The sequence below is a fragment of the Fundulus heteroclitus genome, chromosome 15 (assembly GCF_011125445.2).
Source record: "Fundulus heteroclitus isolate FHET01 chromosome 15, MU-UCD_Fhet_4.1, whole genome shotgun sequence".
Taxonomy (NCBI): Eukaryota; Metazoa; Chordata; class Actinopteri; order Cyprinodontiformes; family Fundulidae; genus Fundulus; species Fundulus heteroclitus.
In genome coordinates, this window is record NC_046375.1 from 8,284,570 (window position 1) to 8,306,180 (window position 21,611).

General features: G+C 40.8%; 1 protein-coding gene across 1 annotated transcript in view; it reads left to right on the forward strand.

Annotated features, from left to right (window-relative positions):
* The window catches only part of lpgat1 (lysophosphatidylglycerol acyltransferase 1), a 74,012-nt gene that overhangs the window by 32,357 nt on the left and 20,044 nt on the right, over positions 1-21,611 (forward strand). The window contains exons 5-6 of the mRNA XM_012869124.3: positions 4,433-4,712; positions 18,222-18,348. Of these exons, the coding sequence (XP_012724578.2) occupies positions 4,433-4,712; positions 18,222-18,348 (407 nt within the window). The remainder of the gene's footprint in view (positions 1-4,432; positions 4,713-18,221; positions 18,349-21,611) is intronic.

Genomic DNA, 21,611 nt, shown 5'->3' on the forward strand with positions numbered 1-21,611 from the left:
TTTTTTTGTATCGATTATATGATGCATCAATGCATTTGACAACCTATATACCATCTTTGGTATCTCTGTTACTGGTGTATAAAAATAATATGACACAGTGGGGGCAAACCCTGCTTGTCCTCTAATGACTCCAAATTACAGGTGACTTGTAGGGCAAGACTTGGGTTATAGATTTAAAAAAAATAAAATTATTCTCGTGTAAGGAGGAGGGGAAATCAAGCCGGATTGAAATGTTGAATTATTACCCAGTAATTCCTAAGGACAGTCGAGCAATAATAGGTTCATATCATCTGGTAAATGTAAGCTGTAACTTCATAATAAAAGCTACACGGATATCTCTCCAACAAAACACTGTGTTAAAATTTAGAAACGTTTCCCAATAATCTTAAAGAGTGCTGTAACTGAGAGTGACATGAAGAAACATCCCTCCAGACCTTTCGCAGGGAAGGACGTAACGATATGAACACAGAGATCAACTGCTGAAAGCCGAGTCATTACAAGACATACTAAAAAACACATTTTTTTATTTAACATATTTTTCAGACTATAATGCCCACTTAAAGTCTTTAAATTTTCTTAAAAAATCGATCCTGCACCTTATAATCCGGTGTGCCTTATATATGATTAAAGTTGTGCTTACTGGCCGACTTTATGTGGTACAATGCGCTCAAAAATCTGTTAAAATGTGTTAGAACAACTTTGGTTAGCAACAAAGCCGCTCCACTCAATGGATAATCAGAGCATTACGGTACACCTGATCGGCCCCTTAACAGGACCCCTGAGACGTCTACAAGACTGCCTGACTGTAATCTCTAAACTAGTAGTGCATTCATGTAAGGCAGCCGTGCCCGCAATACACGCTAGTAACAATAAACCAAGTAAGGTTAATTCAATACAAAAGTTAAATTTATTTTGGCTTTATGTTAGAAACAGGGCAGTGTAGTCCAGCTACTCTGTCCTCCCCACAGAGACGTATAGCTCTCCCTCTCAGGAGAGAGCCGTGTACGGGGAGGAGCGGATATATATTACATTTGGGAAGAATATTTAAAAAAAAAAAATACGGTAATTTTACTCTGTTTTAAAAAAAAAAAAAAATATCTTATCTTGCAAAAGCATTTCGATTTTAATGTTAAATAATAAACTCCTAATAAATTGGGCAAATTGAGCTATTGATAATTAGAAGATAATTGTTCAATGTTCCTGCTTTTATAAAAGGACAAACTGTACAGGTTTGAGTTTCTACAATGCGTGCGTACGACGAGAAGACGTTTCCCTCGTTGGTGTAGATGGAACGAGGAATGAAATAACTGGCGGCGACTCTCAGCACTGGCCTTCAGGCTCGCCCTGTTATTCACACTATGATGTTAATAATATTTACTATAGCGGACAGATTTGCTTTGTGTAAACAGGGCTCAGCGGTGCCAGCTCCATATGGACCTGTGTGCAGTTTTATATTTTATGTGCTTCCAGACCTCACGAGCCCTCTCATTTTCATCAAATCTCTGTGTTGAAATATTTGCCCTCAGGTGGAATCAAACTGTGTTTGCAATAAAAAAAAAATGTATTTAAAAAAATCATTTCTTACATTTTGAGAATGCCTGAACAGCATGACAGGACCGTCATGGCAGGGCAGGGCTGTAGGGGTTCTCCACCATTTCTACTCTCCTGGCCTTCTCCCGCCATTCCCCCCCGCCCCCCCCCCCCCCCCCCCCAGGATGCTTCACACCTCCATTCAGCCAGCAGCTGGCCCGGTCACGCCGCGCATCTCCTGTCCACTGGTGGCTGGCACCAGCGTCTCAAACGTTGTGTTACACACGACTCAGTAGCTGGATCACAGCTAAGCTCCACTGCTTATTATTACTGAGGGAAATTAAACTTTTTGTACACTTGCTTTGTGCGTGCAGATGCTGTATTTCGGTCTAGTTTAGTTCACACAGTGCCGGTTCTCAGCAACAGGTCATTAACATAGAAAGAAGCAAATCCTCCAGACAGAGCAGTGTTTGAATGCTGCTTTCCATAGCTGCTAAGGTGTCCATAGATGTTTGAGTCATATGTTATCATTCCCTTTTAACTTCCTTAACTAAATTAGTTTTTTTTATTGTTAGGGCGTGGGGTGTAAAGAATTACTTCCTACACATGCAGCTTTTGAATATTTGTTGTTCAAGTTAGTTCTGGATGTAATTCTTCAATCGATCACATGATTTATTTGAGATTTTCATAACCAGACATATCAGAGACATTTGATCTATAAAGCTATCAAAAGAAGGTAACCCTTTAACCATTCGCTGCTGCCATCCTATCTATAAGTCCATGCTTTCAGCTGCCAGTTTTGCAGATAATGTACTGTTTTAAACATTGCTGTCCCACTTTATATAGACAACAAAGAACTGAAAAAGCATGTGTCCCCTTTTTAAACTCAAGTTCACTTGGGTTATGCTGTAGGACATTGATCTGAAGCACAACCAGCCGGTCCACCTCTATTTGGCTCAAAAAAAGAATCGCCACAAAATGAAGGTTTTGGAGTGGCATATTCTGGACGTAAATCCGACCGTGATGCTCGACAACCCTCCGATGCAGATAAATTAAACCAATTCTGGAAAGTAGAGCAAGCCGACGTTCATCCTCATCGATGTTGATGGCTGTTGCCACCAAGGCTGGCCCAACCAGGTACCAGATTTATGGGGCAATTGCTTTTTTACTTAGTCATGACTACTTCTTCGTAGCACTGTACTTCAATGTAGTTTTTTTTTTTTTTTTTAGTTTAATAAAAACTAAATAGGCAAAGCCTTGGAGCAGGGAGGCGGCCCGTGACAAAATCTAAATCATCCCAAAAGCTCATATATTTATATAAAATGTCTTCTTTTGGGCCCCAGTCAGTCAGGTCCCCCTGCAGCTACTATGTCGGGCAAAGAGACTGCAGCACATTTCGCTTTTGTCAGAAATGGAGAAAGAAAAATACATCTGGAGAACTCTTGAGCACTTTAACTAGTTTCCCATTAAAATGAATTTAATTTTAAATAATTACTATTTAGCTTAAAAAAAAAAACAGTTTAAAACCTTAACGTAGCTTGATTACCAGTAAACTGGGTCTCACCACATGAACAGCTTAAATAAAAACATAATTTAAATTGAAACGGCTCTACAGCAAAGTATTTTTAACTCCCTCCTGCAGGCAGAATCAGAACCTTTGCGTGTACGCATCTTCTCGAGAGGAAATAGGTTTTATCTGCAGTTATCTCCAGTACTCCCCGAGATGTTTCAATTTTACATCCTGACTGCAGTAGTGCAGCAGTTGTGTTGTGTTGCATCACAAACAAATGTGCTCAGTTAAGACGCGGAGAGCCGCCCAGCTGAGCGGATATATTTAAAATGGTGTTTGACCATGCCTAACTAAGAGTCAATGGCGTTTCTTCTCATCCTGTCCCCGCTAATGCGCTTTAATGTCGTCATGGCCACCGTGGTTTGCATCCATTGCAGTCCTGGCTTTAGATAAAATGTAAGTTGCTTAAATTGGCTCTAAAACAAACTTAGAATCAGGAGGTGTCTCAGTTTTTTGGTTGAAGACACCCTGTCTTCTAAATTTATATATTTTTTTCATTACAAACTGCAAAAAGGGAACTAAAAGTAAGTAAAATTTTCTTGAAATGAGTGTATTTGTCCTTGATTTGATCAAGTAAACAAGATGATCTGCCAATGGAATAAGATTTTTACACTTAAAGTAGGAACAACTCGTGTCAATCATCTTATTTCAAGTGCAGGATGTCTACTTATCTTGTTATAGGGGTCAAAATACTCATTCCATTGGCAAATAATCTTATTTACCTGCTCAAATCAAAGTCAAATACACTAATTTCAAGACAATTTCACTCATCTTTAGTTCCGTTTTTGCAGTGCAGGATTATTAAGCAGTCTGTCTCCACCCATCCACCTAACTTGGTCCATTTTACATCTTTTTATTCGTCCATCTTTGCATGATCAATGTTTTTGACTCATTTATTCATGCATATCCTTACATCCTTCCACTGGTTCATCCGTTTCCATCCTTTTATAAACCCAGTGGTCTCTAGACTTTTCTCGACCGACCAGTTAAACATCACAACATTTTAATGGACCAACCTTTTTATGATGCGGTGGGTAAATAGTACAAAAATAAAATGGTACGACCAGCATAAAAATTTGCATTTTTTTTTTTTTATTTAATGATACATAAAACTCATCACGACACAGAATCATCAAGGGTTAATGGGGGACCGCGACACCTGTGCGGTCTATGCCATAATTTTATCTTTTCTCACTGCAACAATCCTTATGCACTTTTAAGGCGGCCTTCATTGTGCAGCCTCTCCTGGAAGTTCAGTGCTTATATATAAGGTCTAGGTTTGCATGGATTTTCAGGTTTCTTTTCTGATTTTTTTTTTTTAATTTTCCCCAGGGTAAAGCTCACAGAGACAAGCAGCTGGTCTACTTGAAGGAGCATCTAGAAAAATACTACCACAGCCGCGACAGGAAGTGGATAGTGCTCTTCCCCGAGGGCGGCTTCCTCAGGAAGAGGCGAGAAACCAGCCAGCTGTTTGCAAAGAAAAACTCTCTCCCTCACCTGACCCATGTCACGTTGCCTCGCCTCGGGGCCACCCACATTATCCTGAAAACCCTGACGGCTCAGCAGGAGAACGGCAGCGTGGGCGGCGACACCGGCACCCGCAACAAAACAGGTAACGGGGAATATACAAATCCCTTTGCCCAGCTCTTAATTTTCCCTTTTCTTGTTCAGCTGACCAAAATGTAGTTTCAAAAAGTCAAAAGCTCTTCCTGGAGACGTTTTTTATTATTATTTATTATCCCTTCAGTCTGTGCGGCTCCGTCATTTTCTATCAGATGTTGAGTGTCAGCCGCACATCTGGGGGAAGACCCATGCATGAACACGCAGCATTAAGCCTCGCCCCAGGAGGTCTGCTTTTAAACGAGAGGCGACTGGTGGTAAAGATTGCCAGGAGAGGAGAGAGGCGGCGTGGACAAGAACTGCCAGAAATTGCATCAATGTTCCTGAAAAGCCCCAGCGGTGATTTGCAAGAGAGTCATTTTTTTTTTTTTTGTGCCAAGAGAGCAGCCCTAAATACAACCAGTGTGCAGGAAGGTAACATAAGATTTAACAGGAAATGGTTGAATGATAGTGTGACAGTTTCCCTTGCTGCGGATCATGCATTTTGGATCAACAGGGTTGTTTTTTTTTTTTTTTTGTACTGCCTCTTTAAAGTTGGATTCTTTTGGGAAGAAATCAACATACTAATGTGATGCTGCTCCTCCTTTTGTCAAAAATAAAGCCCTGCTTTAAATGGCCAAAAACCTGCAGATTGAGTGAGTTGCCCACAGTAGGGCTGGGCGATATGGATTAAAAAATAAATCTCCGATTTTATCATACCAAATTTGATTAATCGATTTTTTTTTCCTCCTTTTTGTTTCATAAAAAGTGAAATTAAAGAATTTATTTTAAAACCTTGCTTTTTATGTCAAGTATTTTGTCAGGGAGTTGACCTGAATTCAAAGTGCAACTAAAAACAAGCTGTGAAACATGCTTGTAAAACAAGAGGCAGCCGTGCCATTATAAACAATGAAAATATAACAAAACATTTGCTGCTAGTGGTATTACACATTGAGCTAAGAACAGGCTTCACTGCACTTCTGAACATCAAACTAAGTTAAAAAAAAGTAAATAAGTAAATGAAGTACCTCGTATTATGGTTAAAAAAAGTTTCCAATTAACAATATTTTGACAATAATTTTGCCTAAACATATATTCAGCATCACATGCTGTTCTCTTCATGGAAACCCAATGAGTGTATTGGCAAAATAAAATCCAGATTTTCCAAAAATGAAATCTTAAAGAATTGTAAATTCGAATTAATCGATTAAATAAATTTATCGCCCAGCTCTAGCCCACAGCTGAGCACCCTTCACCCAGAGGACTCCCCGTCTCTGGTGGGCCGTGCTAGTCGTGAATCGGCCTTATGGAGAATGTGGCTCAGAGATCTCATTGGGTTTGCTAATGCAGATCTGTGTCCTGCAGCCTGTCCCTCTGAGGGACACACTGTCCATCCAGATAAAAGAAGGGCCGTTTCTAGCCTGTTGTGAAATTTAAATGTAGAGCCCAGCTTGGTTTTTGAACTAAAGGCGCCTTACAATGATGTTGACGACCTCGAACGGTAGTGTTGGGATTTTATGTGAAAGACCATCACATGTGGCTACTATTTGTGAAGAGAAAGAAGAAAGGATATGTTTTTCTTTTTTTGCACAGGGAGAGCATTAATCAGAGAAGCACTTAAAAGGCGGATGGTAACTAGGGCTGAACGATTTTGGAAACTAATGTAATTGCGATTTATTTTCTTAATATTGCGAATTTATGCGATTTCTCCACCCCCCCAACCCCCCCCCCCCCCCCCCCCCCCCCACAGTTTAATTTATCATGTGCTTTGAAATATATACAAACAACGAATCAATTTGTTTCCTTGCCGTGTGGATTAGTTGCTAAAACACCCATAGCATCTAAACTTGGAGCAGAAATGATTGCGTTCTGCCTACGATGTATTTCAACCAAAATTGCAATTTTGACTTTTCTCTGCATTAACCACAAGCAACAAAAATGGCCTCTAGATAAAGATGTTTGTAAACAAAGACTATTTAAAAAAAAGAATTTTTAATGTTTCTATTGATCAGAATATAGTTCAAGAGAACAGCTTTTAAATTAATTGGTCATCAATCCTTGTAGAACATAAAGTGCAAATTCCAACCAACAAGCAAGTCTATATATTAAACTGATTGACCTGTACTTAATGCTATGTATGATTTATATAGACTCTAAAACAAGTAATAAAATTAGATTATCTCACTGCTGCAACTATCTTCCTTCCATGTGGAGACAAACCCACTTTAAACATTTTACCAACACCTAATGGACGTGTCTAATTCCCTAATTGTTACATAGCCAAAAATTGCAGACCCCTGCGATTTGGAAATTGCGTTTTTTTTAAATCGCGATTATATTGAAAATGCGATTAATTGTTCAGCCCTCATGGTAACTCTGGGGGAGCTGCAGAGACCTGCAGCTCAGGTGGGAAACTGTCGGCAGCCGTTAGTTTTGCACTTACCAAACCTGTCCTTTTTTTTAGGGAAGAGAGGCAAAAATGTTGCAAAGGGAACTCTGACTAGATGGGCCTGAAATGAAACTCTCTGGCCTAAAGGAAGAGCAAAAGGTGTGTAGTGTCCAGTCATAAAACATTATGACTACTAAACACTGCACATCCCTCTGAGCACACATATCATTTCTTGGAAACACGGCGGCGGCTGCGTGGGAGACGGTGATCAGAGTTGATAAGAAGATAAATCCACAGTAATCCTGGAATAAAAAGCCTAATGAAGGCTGGAAAAGACTCGAAACCGGGGGTTTCACATGTTTTTACATGTTAAACTACTAACCCAAACCTAATTTTCCTCCTCCTCCTTCAGGGAAAGCTGAGGTGTTGTCACTGCTTGGAATGTTGACTGCTGTTTAATATTGAGCTCCCAGTTCTTCCCTCCTGTCTCCTCTGGTAGAGGAGCTCAGAAGCAGCAGCTGCTGCGTGGGGGGCCTGAATTTAGCTAATGATGTTAAAACCTCTCGTACCCAGAGGCGCGCCGCGGCCCTCGCTGCTCCGTCCCCTCCGCGTGTGAGCGTGCCCGATCAAAGACGCTGCTCCGCCTCGCTCTGACCCTCCCCGACGCTCCGCGGAGTTGCCCTGAGCTTGCTGACTCACTGAGAGACAAACGGGGCCACTCGGAGAAAACAGGATTTGATGTAAACGTGCGTGCCGCTCCGTCTCAGCCGAGCTGAATGCGGCGCTGTAAACGCACCGGGTCGCGTTCTGCAGAAGGCTCCGTGCGCCCAGAAGGCCCTTAAGGTTTATGGGTCACCATAAAAACATGTTTTGCGGTTGTAGATAAGCAAAGGTTGAACACGAGAATCATGGGCGTGGAGCTGCGTGCGGTCTAAACGTAAATACGTCCCTGTATCCACGGTTCAGGTGGTGGGAGGGGACGGCTTTTGTGCCTTGAGGGCCGACTATATGGCCTGATAGAGCCAGCTATCTGTCAGTGCAGCACCTTCCTCTATTTACAGAAGGGCAGGGCCGATCCAATGTCATTTCAAATTACCCCGGCTGCTGCTTTTACAGTATTGTTTGTCATTACTTGGAAGCCACCAGCGAACCTTGGCTCGGGGGGGCTCAGCTCTCCAGCTTTTCAGCGCAGCTGCAACGAGATCCGCACCAAGCGGCCCCCGCGGGGACAACGGCGGTGTCGTTCCCGTTCCTCTCACCACCAGCAGCGCCAGTCGAGTCGCTGCAGACACACAGCCGGTCCGCTCGCTCGCTGCTCACCTACCTCCTTCTGCTTACTCTCCAGAGGACGGGAGCACAGCTGACACACAGGCGTGTGAGATAAACGAAGGTGTGCGTTGTCAAAGGTCGGCCTTCGCTGCAGAGATCACATCTGAAACGAGGGCCGAAGGGAAGGCGGGCCTTCCAGGTCCTAATTAGCAGCGATATGCAAACCGTGAGTCTTAGACGGGTTTCGTGGATGCTGTCAAAGTGGCAACATCTTCCCTCAGATCAGCATGACGTCGCACGGCCTGTACGTAGGATTGCACCGCTCCACGTTTTGTTCCAACCCCCAACCTATGGATGTTAAATTTATGTGATAAATGGGATAACAATACCTATAAGCCAGTAATAAACTCTTATACAATAATAATAGTAATCATAATAACGATTACTGCACTTTACATGATCAAACTCTCAAAGTGCTTACAGAGCAATGATTTAAATAGAGGAAAAAAAACATGAAAACAGTAACTGACTATAAAATAGTATTCAGATAAGCATTTTCAAGTCTTGCCACAGATTTACATTGAGCTTAAGGTCTAGACTTTGACTAGGCCGCTCAAATGCCTGGTTCACACTGCGAGATTCTGAAATTGTCGACTGATTTTTATTTATTTTTTTCCAAAACCTGAGAAATGCATGACGAGAAAGAACGTGATGACCGTTCATACTGAGCCTGGTTCTGCCGGAGGTTTTTCCTTCCTGCTAATGGGTGGTTTTTCTTCCCACTGTCGCTTCATGCTTGCTCAGTATGAGGGATTGCAGCAAAGCCATGTACAATGCAGATGACTCTTCCTGTGGCTCTACGGTTCTCCAGGAGTGAATGCTGCTTGTCGGGACTTTGATGCAATCAACTGGTTTCCTTATATAGGACATTTTTGACCAATCTGTATAATCTGACCCAATCTGTATAATATGATTGAACTTGACTTTGTAAAGTGCCTTGAGATGACATGTTTCATGATTTGGCGCTATACAAATAAAATTGAATTGAATTGAACGTGTAGGTATGACAGGTTTGCTCCTGCAGCGTGTTTTTGTCGAGCAACACAACAAACACACGCGAAGAGATTTCACTCGCCAACATTCAGGTGCCAGCCGGGAAATCCCGCAAAACCTCTTGAGCTCAAGCGTGAGTTCAGAGTAAATAAATATGGCCGACGACGAGGATTCAATAGTTTGAGGTAATTTTAGCAGAGAAAAAACATCACAAAGAGAAAAGTCGTCTGTTGAAGGAGTGGAGAACATGCTACAGTATGATATGGAGGTCGTTTTGACGTCTGTATTTTGGATTCTCCTCACCTCCTTTTCTGCTTCGCTACACGTCACATTCAACAGGCTGCGTTCTCGTTTGTCCTCGGGGAATACCCCCCACACGCGCTAAGATATCAGGCCTAAACATATTCAACATGTTGAATGTCCCCGGTTTGAGGTCGGAGGGGTCCGCAGGTCTTTCTGAGCCGACTAGATCCCTCTTAACATGTGGCAGGAATCAGAGCTGTAACTGTTTAACAAAAATGATTAGTTGTCATGTAAAGTTTACAACTCTAAAAGAGTTTTATTTAGCTGGACCGAGGGGGGGAAATGTCTCCTTGGGTTGTACATGTTGCCGACCCGTGATCTAACCGGCTCGACTGTAGCTCTGGCTGTACGTTTAGACTCGTTTTTTTTTTATTATTATTCTTTTGCCATCTCTAACAGGTTTCCTCACTAATTAGCCCCGCCCATCAACCATCACTGTCAAGTCCCCCCCTGCCCCTGCTGATCGGATGGATTCCCAGAGCATGATGCCGTCGCCCACATCCATCTGCATTGGGACGCTGTTTTCAGGGAGATGTGCCGTTTTAGTTTCCCGCCACCCTCAGAGCTTTGCATGCTGGTCGAAAAGCTGCGTTTTGGTTGTATTTGAGCAGAGAAACCTTCTTCCACATGTTTGTTGCCTTGTGGCAAACCCAATTTGGGCCAGTGGATTGTATTTTCTTTGTGAAAAATCTTGCAAACTTTGCGTCATCAGTTTTGCACAGCTCAGTGCTGGTGAGCACATAAAAATCCAAGTAAATATGTTCAATTTAGGGGTTTGCTACATGACGAAACGTGAAAAAGCTCAAGGGGTGCGATTACTTTTGCAAGGAAACCCCACTTCAGCCCATTATAATTTAAGTCTCCTATAAATAGTAACCCTGACAAAATGTGAAAACTTTCAAAAGCCTAAATGACTGTAACCCATGGTTAAAATCAAAAAAATAATATTATATTAAGACTCTTCTCATCATTTGCAGTAGGTTGTATGAGCTAATGTAGGACATCTTAAGATATTTTTTCATTCATTTCATAGTTTCATTTTTATATATATATATATATATATATATATATATATATATATATATATATATATATATATATATATATATATATATATATATATATATATATATATAATATTTTAATGTTTTGTCCTTCAGATACATCACTGGTGGTGCTTTACTTTGAATATTTTCACCTTTATGTGTTGGTAACTGAAGTGCTTTGTGTGCGTTTCAAGTTCTCAAACAAAAAATAGAATCACTTTGTGTACACAGCTCGTGTGGTAAAGTCAGACTCGATTATAACCGCTTCCTGGTGTTTTGGACTGCCCAAAGATCCAGCTGTGTTTATGGTATTTTTTAAAAAGGGAACCTGGACTGTGAACGGGCGAGTAGCTCTGAACAATAAGGCGTCTCTCCCGATCTGAGCGACGCGGCTCGGACATGATGTACTGAGCCCGGAGCTCTTTGCTGCAACCTTCCTGTCACACTCCTCAACCTTTTTCCTGCTGCGCTTTTGCTGGGCTCAAAGTGTCGAAACTGTAACTTGTCGGCAACATTTCTCGTCTTTCAGCTAGTCTGATGTAATGCATCCGGCTCGGTTGTGAAACGTAGCTCCTCTTTTGTCACACGTTTACTTTGCACAAAAGACGGCAGTGTGCTTTGATTGGGAGGTGCTTGCTACACATTAACAGCAGGCCGCTCTTTGACTCCGACCCAGGCAGTCAAATGAGCCGAGCCGCTCCTCATCAGGCTCGTTTCAGACACGTCTGCTGACGAAGGCTGCTGGTGTCGGCCTTTTTTACATTTGACAAGCAAATGCACCTCGTCAGCTTAAGAGGAAAGTAGCGTTTAGTTCATGCCTGCAGGCGGTCCAGCTTGGAGGTTGGGCTTCATTTAGGTGTCTGACCGCCTCAGACAGCGCTGAGGCTCACACTGCAGCTCCGAATGCTCATTTCAGGTTTTGGTTTTCTCTTCTAACAGGATTGCTCGGCGTATACAGGACTGTCTCAGTAAAATTAAAATATTGTGATAAAGTTCTTTATTTTCTGTAATGCAATTAAAAAACATGAAATGTCATACATTCTGGATTCATTACAAATCAACTGAAATATCGCAAGCCTTTTATTGTTTTAATATCGCTGATTATGGCGTACAGCTGAAGAAAACTCAAAAATCCTATCTCAAAATTTTAGAATATTTCCTCAGACCAAGTAAATTAAAAAAATTATAATAGCAAAACAAAATCAAACATTTGAAAATGTCCATTAATGCACTCAGTACTTGGTTGGGAATCCTTTTGCACAGATTACTGCATCAATGCGGCGTGGCATGGAGGCAATCAGCCTGTGGCATTGCTGAGGTGTTATGGATGCCCAGGATGCTTCAATAGCGGCCTTTAGCTCATTTGCATTGTTGGCTCTGGTGTCTTTCAGCTTCTTCTTCACAATACCCCACAAATTCTCTATGGGGTTCAGGTCAGGGGAATTGGCAGGCCAATCAAGGACAGTAATGCCATGGTCAGTACACCAGTTACTGTGAGAATCTTATGTCGTCTCTTACCCACTACCATACTTGTGATTTAGTTTACTGAACCAAGCTGAGTGTTTTTCAAGGCTCAGGAAACCCTGCAGTGTTTCGAGTTAATTAGACGATTCAAGTGATTAGTTGAATAGCCTACTAGTATACTTTTTCACGATATTCTAATTTTCTGCGACAGTCCTGTAGCATCATGTGAACAATCTGCGCTTAAATATTGACGCTGCGTTTGTCGGCACACGTGGCAAAAATCACCTCTGCGGCGTCTTCTTTCATGTTTGTAAATGCTCCTGTGGCGAGGCTTTTATTTTGAAGGAGAAATGTCACGTCTGTTGCACCCGGTGAGGTAAAACTCAACCTGACTGGCCTGAAGAAGAAAAAAAAAGAGAGATTTGTGCTGTTCAGACCATCATAAATCTAATATAGGTCACATTTGAGCAAGAAATGTTTGGATTTGGGCCACTGTTGCCTGCAGGGTGAGAATAGCCTTTGAGTCTCCTTTGTTCCATAACGGTAAAGCTGCCTGACTTCTGTCCGTCGGCGCGTCCATTTTATCAGGTTTCATGTTTAAAACCTCATTCCAGTTGAAACATGAGCAATTGCACATCACGAATTTGTATTTATACCTCATAAACTAGCCTAATTGGAAGTGCAGTTTTATTATTAAAAAAATATTTTTCACTTCAGTTCATATGTTTCCGATTCCCAACAAAAACGGCATTTTAAGAAAGTTTTTAAAACAAACAGGTCCAGTAATTATTCATTTAATCTTGTATCCTGATTCAGTTTCAATCGGTCCAGTTAATTCTTGCATAAACCCATCAGAGGGATTTGTGGCCTGGGCGCTTGCGTCCTAGAGAGGGCTGCAGGTTCCAGGTTCGAATCCCAAAGAGAGACACCCCTCAGCCCCAGAATGCCCCCCTGGGCATCCCTAAAATGATGGCTTAAACTCAGAGAACACGTTTCATTTGGAATATAGGCTGCAGTGACAAATAAACCTGATTATTATCATCACTTAACAGCCTGGTTTCATTCAACAATAAATGCAATTCTAATGCAACACTATCAAATTCAGTTTATCGGCGAATGCAAATTAGTAAAAGGTTATCTCTCTCTGAGGAAGCAGAGCACCCAGTGCCTGATCGTCCTCAGCAAAGCACACGGAGACAGATTCATGTTGTATCCATCACACATTTTGAGCAAATCAATCTGACCCAAACAAAACATCAATATTTTTTAATTCATTGGGTCAGAATGTGTTGCGTCGTTGCTTTCTCTCTCATCCTACTCCCTCCTGCTGATGGTAATAATAAATAAATACACTTTTGTTGCAAAATTGAGCTGCTTTTATAAACTCTTTTTTTAAAAAGGAAAAAAAAGCACCTAGTGAGAAGGTAATAGTTTGAAAATGTGCTCCCATTTTTCCTCCCCAGCGACCAAGTTGGATCTTGCAGCATTATGGAAACATGCAAAACAATGAAGACAAAGAGTTTGTTTGAAAATCCAATGTAAATGAGACATTAAGCACGATTTTAAAAATAAATAAAAAGGAACCTTTCAGCATGCATTGCATTCACAAGTTGCCACTTTTAGCCATGATTGATCACGGCAAAAAATATTTGCTTTTTTTTTAATCATTTATGCACACAAAGACACCAAACTTATTTGTATTTGTCCTTCTCATTTACTCCCTTATATCTAGAGGCTGGAGGTCTACCACTTGCGCATTTATATTTGAAAATTTGTTGATAAAATAAAACCCTTGTTTTGTTGCATGATTGAAATAACGTGCATATTTTTGCATTGTGGCATTTTTTTTTTTCAAGGCAGGGCAAATTTATTTATATAGCACATTTCAGTACAGAGACAATGCAAAGTGCTTTACATGATTAAAATATAGGAAAATAAAACAGAATAAAAACAAGCAGGAATAAAATGCAGAAACAAAACAGAACATGGGGAAATAGAAATTAAAAGCAAACAAGTAAAAACAGTTGGACTACAAAGTAAACTAATGATGTTTAAGTTTCAAATAAGCACTCAAATTAGCATTCGGTCCCAGATTTTGCCACAAAACGACCAATAATCTGTTGATTGGGGACAAACATCACTTTCTCAAAGAAAGTCTGTTTTATTTTAAGATGTTTTCAGCTTAAACATTTTTTTGACACAAGGATAGCTCAGTCATTTCTACAGATGCCCAGTTCTCCCTCTGACCAAACGGCATAAATGGATTATTATTATTTTTCTAGAGAACAGACGCAGCGATTAAGTCTCTTAACCTGAACAAAACTGTCCCGCCCACAAAAAGCTGCCTCTGTTGCTATGAAAGGTGTCCTAACAAGCTGCGGTTTTATGCAGCAAAACACCAGCTCGCTTAATTACATCCACTCAGACTCTCTATTACTATAAAAAAAAAAAAAAAACAGGCGGGGCGGGGAAAACCATCTAATGTGACGTAATCTGCTGCATTATGAAATAAAAGGTGCCGGGAACAGCCAACCTACTCCCCGTTTATCTCTGACATGCAGTTTAAACGGCTTGTTTGTGTTGAAGGTAGTTGTCAGGAAAGAGGCAACCCTTTGACGTGCTGAGACTAGCATGAGGTCTGAAGGTTTTCCCCATGAAAGTACTTTAGGAGCAAACTGGCGTTGCTTCTCTTCGCAGCGTCATTTTCAACATACTTCACAAAAAAGTAATTAGTCCTATGGGTTATTTTGTTTTCTCTCTGCATTTAGTTTTTTTCCTTCTTTACTTCAAAGGCATTTGAAGTAAAGAAGGAATTTAATTTGAAGTATTTATTTTTCATGTCTGAATAACTATGAAGAAAAAAAAAAAACAGAAGTTATGTTTTCCACCTTTTCTGTCTTCTTGTCTTTGTTTATTCATCCGTCTGTCAATCCGTCGGTTTCGTTGTTCGGATTTCAGACCAGGGGTACCCAAACCTTTCAGCCTGAGACTGGTGACCCCCTTTAAGCAAGAGGATGGGTTATTTTCTTGTTTTTTGGAAATTACGTGATTGCGGTAGTTAGGGCTGGGTATCATCTAGGATGAGCCGATTCGATACGATTCTCGATACACAGCTCACGATACGATACAATTCTCGATACATAGCTCAGCTTGATTTGATTCCAATATCGATATTTATTACTTTGAATTAATGCTCAGTGATTATGATTATGTTTATGTTCTATTTATTGATCACAGACATATTAACAGGAAAATAAAGTGCATTTGCTTCAATGCATTTAACGTGTCACAGAAACCAAAAATGTGCCCAAACATCTGATTTTAGGGACAAAGGAGCTTCTAAAATCCTGTCGGCGGTTCCACAAATTCGTCTCACTTGCTCTCCTTCGCTGTGAACTGTAATGGTTGCGCTGTAATAACGCCCCCTAGAGGTTGGGAGGTATATCGATATTGAAAGCCAGAATATCGATATTAAATCGTTTTTAAAAATATCGATATTAATCTTTATATCGATTTTTATGCACAGCCCTAGCGGTAGTGATGTCATAACTCTCACAAAACAACGGTGTCTGCCCCCTGTTTTAAAACTAGGAATGTTGATCTTGTAAAGTTATACTTTGGTATCCATTTCACGAATAAGAAAATCTTTTGGGCACATCTGTATCAAATTATTATTGGTTTCAGGACTTTGAAACGATTTTGCAAAGGACTGCGTGACTTTGTTCTTGTAACATTTTGACCTTGTTGTCATACAATTATACGTTTATTGTCTTAATTTCCACAAATAAAGTTGTTTATGGCCATTGCAGAATAAAGAAAATCAATTATGGGGCACGGAGGAGTGAATTTCCACTAGGGGTGGGCAAAATAATCGTCATGACGATGCATCGCGATTCTAATTTTCGCGATCTACTTCATCGATTCTTGACGCCAAGTATCGATTATTAATTTAAAAAAAATAATAAATAAAATTGCTTGAATGGTTGGCGAACATCAGCCAAAAACAAATGGAATACAACTTCATTGGTTTAAAGGACCAGTGAGGCCATGTAAACGGCATTGATTATCCTTATTTTGTTCCAAAAAAAAAAAAAAAGTAAAAAACAAAGCAACTGGATTTGTTTTCCGTAGTTGAAGACGTCCTTATTTTGTAATTTTAAGTTTTATAAATCCTAAGCTCTTTTTGTCAGTGTGTCCAGTCCAATAATAATAATATTTGTGTCCAGTAACAGTAATATGTGTTTTCATTGCAATACCTCCAAAAGTAATTTCAATAAATACAGCTATAGATGAATTCAGTTGCTTTCAGTTATGTATCAATTGAAGACACTATCCATACACAGCCAGTCAGCCACTGGTAATGGCTGTAATTTTTTCTAACAGTGTTCAGTGAAAATATTGCAATGCATCGCGATACATCGCAATAATTCAAGTATCGTGATGCATCGTGATAGAATCGGATCGTGGCATTTGAATCGTGATTCGAATCGAATCGTGACTTCTTTGGCAATACCCACCCCTAGTTTCCACCCATTTACATATGTTTGCAATAACAAAGTCTATTGCTAATGTCAAAAAGTTGTACATTTTCAATCAAAAAAAGTAAAAAAACAAAGCAACTGGACTTGTTTTCCGTAACTACGGAAAACAAGTCCAGTTGCTTTGTTTTTTTACTTTTTTTGGAATGACCATGACCTGGATGACTGAGAATCTTCACCAGCGTACATTTTCAAGAAAACATTTTTTTTCCACCCTTGAAGGCATTCAATTGTTGTATAAAAATAGTAGATCTTTGACATTGTAAAGTAAGACATTTGAATCATTTAGATCTTCTCTTGTTCCCCCGTGGGGTCCCTATCCTCACTGTGGGAGCTCCAGTTTTAGACGATGAATTAGTAGATCTGCGGACAGATCTAGCAATTCATGCTTCAATCTGTCCTCACCAGTTTTCCCCCTTTAATCCTTAGATCTACCAGTTTGTGCTTAGATCTAGCGCTGCGGCTGTCCGTCCATAGAGCCACCAATTCATCCGTCTGTCCGCGCATCTTCCCGTTTGTCCGTAGATCTAATCGAGCGTCCATCGGTCCTCAGTGCCAACAATTGTTCCCTTCGTTCGTACCTCTGCCGATAAACCTGTCCGTCTCGTACGTTCGTCCATTTCTAGCGTATCTCAGCCAGTTTTTCTACCTCTCCATAGACCAAACGAGCCATCGGTCCGTCTGACCATGATTCAGTCATTAGTCCCTCCTTCCTTTGTCCTTTCAGTCTGGGTTGTTTTTACAGGTTCCATGAATTAAACCTGACCTCTTCAGAAATATCTACCATTCATTAGGGCTAGGCAATTTGGCTTAAAATAAAATATCCGATTTTATTTTACCAAATACGATTAATTGATATTTTCCCCCTCTTTTTCATTTCAAAAGAAAAACTTATTTTAAAACCTTGCTTTTATTTCAAACATTTCATCTGGGGGTTGACTTGAATTCGAAGTGCAACACGCTGTGAAACATTCTTGTAAAACAATATGGCGGCTCTGACATTGTAAAAAAATTAAAATATTAACAAAATGTTAAGAGCAGGCTTCACTTCACTTGCGTAACTTCAAACTAAATTTAAAAAAAAGCAAATAATAATGAATTAAAGTCTCCTGTTTTATGGTTAACAAAAAAGTTTCCTCTCTACAACATTTTGCCAATATAATTTCCGACACATATATTCAGCATTGCATGCTATTCTCCTCATGGAGGCCCAATAAGTAAATTGGCTAAATAAAATCCAGATTTTCCAAAAAATGAAATGTTAATACATTTAATAACTAAATTAATCGATTAAATGGATTTATCGCCCAGTCCTACCTTTTTTAATTAATAGTAAAATGTGGTGTTTAGATTTTAAACCTTTAAGTCCCCTCACACTGTACGCTGTTTAAACGATACGTGGATTTAAACTTGCCTTCGTTACTCGTCTAACCGAATCACATGTTCTTCTTCTTTCACAGTTAATAAAAGTAAAGGCCTGCAGTGGGTTATAGATGTGACCATAGCGTACCCCAAAGCGAGACCGATGGACATCCAGACGTGGATCTTTGGCTACAGGCCTCCTACAGTCACACATGTACATTACAGGTAAGACTCTTTACAGCCTTCTTTTTTCCCCCATCTGTTCTTCAAATGCTAATTTATCACTTTGTTGCTCTTTGACAAAAGGACCAGACTTCAGTATACAAACGAACTAAGCAGCAATCATGCAAAAATCTCATATTAAAAACACCACAAATATATGATGAGGTAAGGAGGCACCTAAATGTTGCAATTTATATTGAGTTAAAAAACACGTTTTCTCGTGACAGAATGTAAAATAAGCAACTTCCTCGCACACAGTCACCACCTTGTATTCAGCGGCTAAAAATATCTCTCGCTCTAATGCGAAGTGATGCAGTCCCCCCCCCCCCCCCCTCCGCGCTGTCCCGTTCTCTTGCCCCGCAGATTCTCCTCTGCTGTCCGCCTGAGACCGCAGAGATGCTCGGCCCCGATTAGGTTTGGTTTCTGCTCAAGGTGAATGCCGACCTCTGCGTTGTTGTCTCTGCCGGCTGGATCAGAGAAAGGTCAAAGATCATCAGGTAGAAGTCGCCGCGACCTTCCCTGATATCTCAGCGTGTTTGCGCCAGGCAGCGATAGAACCAGAGAACCGAAGCCAGGCTCACATGCCACAACCTAAAATCCTGGGGGCTCATTAAGTCTGTAATTAGAGCGGTTGCTTTAGCTCCTCCCTCTTCTACAGGAGGCTCTAATCAGCCAGCCGTCGATACGATCTGCGCCCCCCCCTCTCCCTCGCTCAGTCAGCAGCTTCATCACGCTGAGGCGGGCACGGCGCCCCCCTGAGCTCTGTGTTGAACGCGCTGCAGCCGTGGTGCTGATGGTTGAGAAGTTAGACCCACGCTGGTGCAGGTGCAGAGTCAACAAGAGGATTAATGTGGCTTGTGATCAAGGAAGCGCAGTGGGGGGGGGGGGGGCAATGCGCTGCACTGTTGAGGTGATGATAGCAGAGGTAGTTAGACGACAGGGCCGCCCTACAGCATCGCTTCTGCTCCGTCACTTAAAGGCATACTATGCAACATTTTTCAGTTAATTAATGTGTTCCATACCGTTTTGGATGATTAAATGAGTCATTTCAGGTCAAACAAAGGTTTTCTCGGCCGCACTGGTGGTCTGTGGGGGAAATACCGCACTTGCAATTGCAAGAGCTCACGGCTCGCACACACAGAAGTCTCTCTTTACGGCGAGAACTCCATGTGTTTCTGCCCTGCCATTCACTATATGCACGCGCGAAAGCAACAACAAAGAACCGCGTGTTAACGTCAAATAAACATGCAAGCATATCGAGTTTTATTATTATTATTATTATTATTATTATTATTATTTATTTTTTTTGTTTGTTTTTTTTTTTATGTTGGCGAGACGCCACCGCGGCGGCCGCGGCGAGGCGGTATCGTCTCGCCAACATAAAAAAAATATATAATAATAATAATAATAATAATAATAATAATAATAATAATAATAATAATAATAATAATAATAATAATAATAATAATAATAATAATAATAATAATAAAACTGCCGAGGCGGCCGCGGCTTGGCGAGGCGGCCGCGGCTTGGCGAGGCAGCCGCGGCGGCTCAAAACAACCGCGCCTGGCTTGTCGGAGAAACCAGAACAGCTGAGCATCTTTATGACAGTGCACTTTTACTTTCGCCCTCTGGGGGGAGCCTCGCTGGAAAATCAACCCCGGTTGCATAGTATACCTTTAACAAGAGTTTATAATGCAAGTGCAGCTCTTCTTTTCATCCTTCAGATTTTCCCTTATTATGTTCTTCATAAGCAGATCATGAGCGTCACAGCAGACCTGGGAGTTTTCTTCACTTTACATAACTTTTTTTTAATCATGTAAACACATGAAGAGGGTTTTCTGATGTTCAGGTGGGGTTTGGTAGCCTGGGTGCCATTTCCGAACTTAGTCCCGCCCACAACGTTTTAGGTCGGGAAGTTTCTCTGATGCCTCAGATGAAGACGGTTCTTCAGGCTGGTCTCCTTCATCATCTGCCCATTTTGTTAACACAAGCATGTCGCGTTCCAACCGTGTTATAACGTTCTGACAGGACCGACAAATGCGATGCGATTTTATATGGCGTTTTGTAGAGTTGTAATCCTAAAACGGAGAACTTGTTCATATGTGCATTCGCCTTTATTGTTTTTCTGAAAAATGAGGTTTGTGTGTTAAATGACTCCTTGGATCCTCACACTCTTTTTGCAACACCGGCAAAAATCGTTAACGCTCATCTTCTTATTCTAGGCTAACAGTTGAGTTCCGTTGACAACAGCTATGCGTCGCTTAACATACGTCACACACTCCGTTGCTCTTATTGGTTGTAGGTCTAGCCAATTATGTCCAGAGGCATTATTTTTCCTGGTTCGTTCGAAACACGCCCCATAATCACAGCTCTATGGAGCAGTATCAGACTCAAATTCTGACTAGAATTGAGTATGACCATGTCAGGCTAGGGGTTTGGACTACATGTCAGGCTTTTAAAAGGCAGTAGAGACGCACCTATTTCAGTTTTTTTTTCTGGCCAATTTCTCGTCCCCGATTTTTGTCAAGCAGGATTGTGATTTATTTTTTAATGATTTTAATATAATAAGATGTGAAAAGAAACCCAGTGAAAGCCTTCCTGTTGTGTGTTAATGTGGATATTATTATAAGCAGTGGCTTGGTCACACCATAAGGGAGAGTAACTCAAAATGATTGTAATGGTCGTCTCGTTTAACCCTAGTCTTTCATTAGCGAGCCGTACGATTTAGCGAAGTTTGTATTACAACAACGACGACTTCATGTTTATGTTCTAGAGAATATAGATCGTTACCTTGACCTCACGTGGAGTTGAATTATTTGAACTCTGTGACGATAAACTGCGAAAGGATCAGCTTTTTAACTCTTAAAGGGGCCTAGTCGTGTACAGTGACTTTACGAATTTTTACGCTAGTAGCTCACTCTGGTTGCATACAAAGATTTTCTGGTTACATTTTCCTGCCCTGGTGGCTTGTTATATTTTATTTCTGCACTTATTTCTGTTTTTAATCATGTAAACACATCGATTTAAGAGGGTTTTCTGATGTTCAGGTGGGGTTTGGACTGCATGTCAGGCTTTTAAAAGGCAGTAGAGACGCACCGATTTCAGTTTTTTCTGGCCGATTTCTCGTCCCCGATTTTTGTCAAGCACGATTGTGATTTCTCTTTTAATGATTTTAATATAATAAGATGCGAAAAGAGCAGCAGTGAAAGCCTTCCTGCTGTGTGTTAATGTGGATATTATTATAAGCAGTGGCCTGGGAGAGT